This window comes from Perkinsus marinus (assembly GCF_000006405.1).
Source record: "Perkinsus marinus ATCC 50983 genomic scaffold scf_1104296964520, whole genome shotgun sequence".
In the NCBI taxonomy this organism is placed as follows: Eukaryota; Perkinsozoa; order Perkinsida; family Perkinsidae; genus Perkinsus; species Perkinsus marinus.
Genome location: NW_003204656.1, coordinates 1 through 3,283, shown reverse-complemented (window position 1 = coordinate 3,283; position 3,283 = coordinate 1). Strand labels below are relative to the sequence as shown.

Below are 3,283 nucleotides of genomic sequence, written 5' to 3'. Positions count from 1 at the left end.
TTCACCTCCTTCTCATAGGAGCAATCCGAATGATACGTGAGCCATCCGGAGGCAGCGCGAGAGAGCCTCTCTTAGGCTGTCTCACCTCGAATTAATGTATTCGGATCGTATTCAAACCGAATCCAAATACGACAGCGTGCAAGATAATAGATTGATAGTCACCTTAACGCAATACATATGAATCCACGAAAACAAATCGTATAGTAGATGAATGCATGACTATTGATCCCAAGACCCACGTTCTAACTCGCCAAAAGCTATTCTGTCATCTGCGCCGATATCGCTCCCTCTTCCATTGAGGGTGACGCCATCTCTTTCCTCACTACTGGAATCAGCAGGAACGCCGCTAGCAGCAGCATACCTGAGACCATCAGACACCTTATCGAAGCACCCTCGTCCGATCCCAGCCACCAGCATTTTGCGCTACTAGAATTATGATCAAATAAAGAATACCCGAGAAAAGCATGGAACCTCCAACATGAATCAACTGGTATCCAAAGATATTGTCTAAGTCGAAAGATAGAAGCACAACATTTCTTGCTTCGCGAAATCCCAGCATCGAATCCCACTGGTGGCATTCATCCCACCTGTGAAGGCAACAAATAACCACGCCCAACTGGAGCCCGTTGCGAGGAGGGGAATAGTCAGTTGCGTTATCGCGGCTCCTATAGATGCCACTCCATCCACTAAACCGCTCACAGAAGCGGTCACATTTGAGTCGATACCGGTCTGGCTGCCCAGATCGGCACATACTGCAGCGGATATCAAATTGGCGGGACCTCCAACCTGACAAGTAAAGGGAACCTCATACCGCCCTGGAGTCCAAACAAGTTCCCTTGGCATGCAACAGATAAGACATGAGGCAGATCCACACTGTGGAGGTCCATGTCTTGAAATAAATGCAAAAGGTGGTGGGCATAGAACGACAATGGTTGAAACAGTTCCAATAGAACTTCTAGCTTGGAAGTTTGTCGCTGGTAGTCGCCAGTTACGATGGTGTTGCGCAGAGGCACAGATAGGCCTTATCGCAATCAGTCTCCTCGAATGTCGTCTACTATTGTATACACAATTTCTCTATCGGCCTTTTCCATTGCAGAGACGGGCTGCATGAAACCCTCTAGTTTATTCGCTGCTGTATCGAGGGATCATCACCAGAATTCCCTATGTAACAGATAACAACTCTCATAGAAGTTTCCCTGCATTCTAGTTTGAATTCGGTGTCTTGCTTTCCAACTACATCCATCACTCACAGATTGCATCAAGTAGCATCTCGTGCAAAGACACTCAACCGAGGATCGAAGACTCACGGATTAACCGAGCTAAAACCGCTACCACTGTGGTGATACCACAAGCTTCCTTACCAGCAACCCCGCTATGAAGATAATAACAGTGATGGGTACGACGGAGCTGTGCTTCAAGCTCAGCGCTAGAATTGGTATCACCGCCAGAAGAAGAAATGAGGTAATCACCTACAAACCAGCAATATGATCAGAACAACATACAAGTTCTCGGATGGTTTTATTCCGTCACGCGCCACGAAATTATACCAAAATCACTACTGCACAAATTTCTCTGAAGACGGTTCCTCAAAAATGAATTCAAATCGATCATACAATCGATTTCTTCCCCTTAGCCATCTTGTCAACAATGGAGCCCGCAATAACCCCGCCTAAGCACTGCCCTATATCGTAAAATACAGATAGACCGTCAGCCAATCCCGGATCGAGCTCACAAACCTAATCACAGAACCACTCTGAGGCGAGCGCTTTTGCTTCGAGCACAGCAGGATTTGACAAATAATGGGCCCACCTCGCTGAGATAGAAGGGAAGCCAGAAAAACATTGCATAGTTGACGCCCTTCGTACAAGCGTAGACGAGAGAATATCGGGCGACGAATGGTAACCAGAAGGCGTGCCAGATTTCCCCCAGACCCCTCAACAAAGCTTCCAAGGTCGGTAATGATACACCAGTCACGGGCATAGTCATAACCTAACCTCAGTACAACATATCTAGTATAGTGGGGGAGCTACATACTGACTAACGGAAGGTCCACGGTTCAATTCCCACACGGACGATCCACATGAGCACATCCACGTTCATCAATTTTTTAGGTCAAAATAAGACTTCCTTACTGTATATCATTGGAATTTCACCCGTGATATGAAAAACACCGGTGAAAAATATATTTCACGACTACTGCATACCTATCGGGTTTTTCACAGAGTATTACACCACTTCACGTAAAACGGGTGGAACTCCAATGCTCTCATAGCAGATGTATGCACAGAGAGTCTATTAAAAAATAGACAACTACATCATCATCGGAATATTCCTTTTGCACCTCAAAGCTCAGAAGTATAGCATTAACAACATGAGCCAGGTTATACAGGAACAACAACCAGTCGAACGTTATACCAAGGTGAACTCCTCATGACTTCATAAGCCTCTCGCCAGTATCTACCATTCTTTCGTTGAATCCTGCAGCTGATGGGAAGTCCTTCAACTTGCTCGAGCGATAGGCAAAAAGCAACAATAATACGGACGGTCCCACGAAAACGAGGAGAACCTACACATAGGAACGGTGCGGACGAGATTTCAAAAATTTAAATCCCATAAACTGGCCAGACTACCGTTCAGTGACTTCATCATTGACATTAGTCATATTGTCCTTTAGTAAAAGTAACCAAATGCTTATGATAACAGCGCTTGCTGATTCACGCAATGTCGTCTCCCGACACAAAAAAATCTATCCATACCGTAAATACTCAATATAAAACTCTAATAACTCATACCCATGCCAAGACCATGATGATCAAAGTTATCAGAATTACTGTGAAATCTCTCATAATTCAATCTTCTCGGCCACATTAATTCCCTACACTCCCCCCGCCTACCTCTATTCCCTTCATAAATGAATACGCTCCTGCAATGCCCAGCGCGACCGCAGCCATCAGAGCGCCCACGATGTTACCAACACTCGCATTACTCGACCACAAACCGAATAACATGCCAGAATGTGCTGGACTGACGATGCCTATCTGGCCGTCAGCAATACTGGTCGGATCAGAATCCTCAGAAGTAGTGCTAGCACTGTCATAATCATCATCATCATCATCGATGAGATGGTGCACGGGCGTAAGCCAATTTCCCACCAGCTTAACACAGGCTGGCCAACATAATGACTGAACCTGAGAAATCGACAAAATAGCGCGCGCATTTTTAACATTTTCATATCAAGTTGGCACGTACTGTATGAGGAACTGTATGATTATGTGACTTAATA

At 45.4% G+C, this 3,283-nt stretch overlaps 3 protein-coding genes across 3 annotated transcripts; all 3 read right to left on the bottom strand.

Moving 5' to 3' along the window:
• Positions 1–569: 569 nt before the first annotated feature.
• Positions 570–1,980, bottom strand: Pmar_PMAR017240 (conserved hypothetical protein; the record flags this gene model as incomplete). Its single annotated transcript, XM_002769893.1, has 4 exons — positions 570–786; positions 1,362–1,469; positions 1,614–1,736; positions 1,810–1,980. Coding segments are annotated over 4 exons (619 nt in total), but the record flags the coding sequence as incomplete, so codon positions are not given.
• A 435-nt stretch (positions 1,981–2,415) lies between these two features.
• On the bottom strand, positions 2,416–2,566 carry Pmar_PMAR017239 (hypothetical protein; the record flags this gene model as incomplete). The annotated part of the gene is made up of 1 exon (XM_002769892.1): positions 2,416–2,566. A coding segment is annotated over one exon (151 nt), but the record flags the coding sequence as incomplete, so codon positions are not given.
• Positions 2,567–2,894: 328 nt separating this feature from the next.
• Positions 2,895–3,188, bottom strand: Pmar_PMAR017238 (hypothetical protein; the record flags this gene model as incomplete). The annotated part of the gene is made up of 1 exon (XM_002769891.1): positions 2,895–3,188. A coding segment is annotated over one exon (294 nt), but the record flags the coding sequence as incomplete, so codon positions are not given.
• Positions 3,189–3,283: the final 95 nt, after the last annotated feature.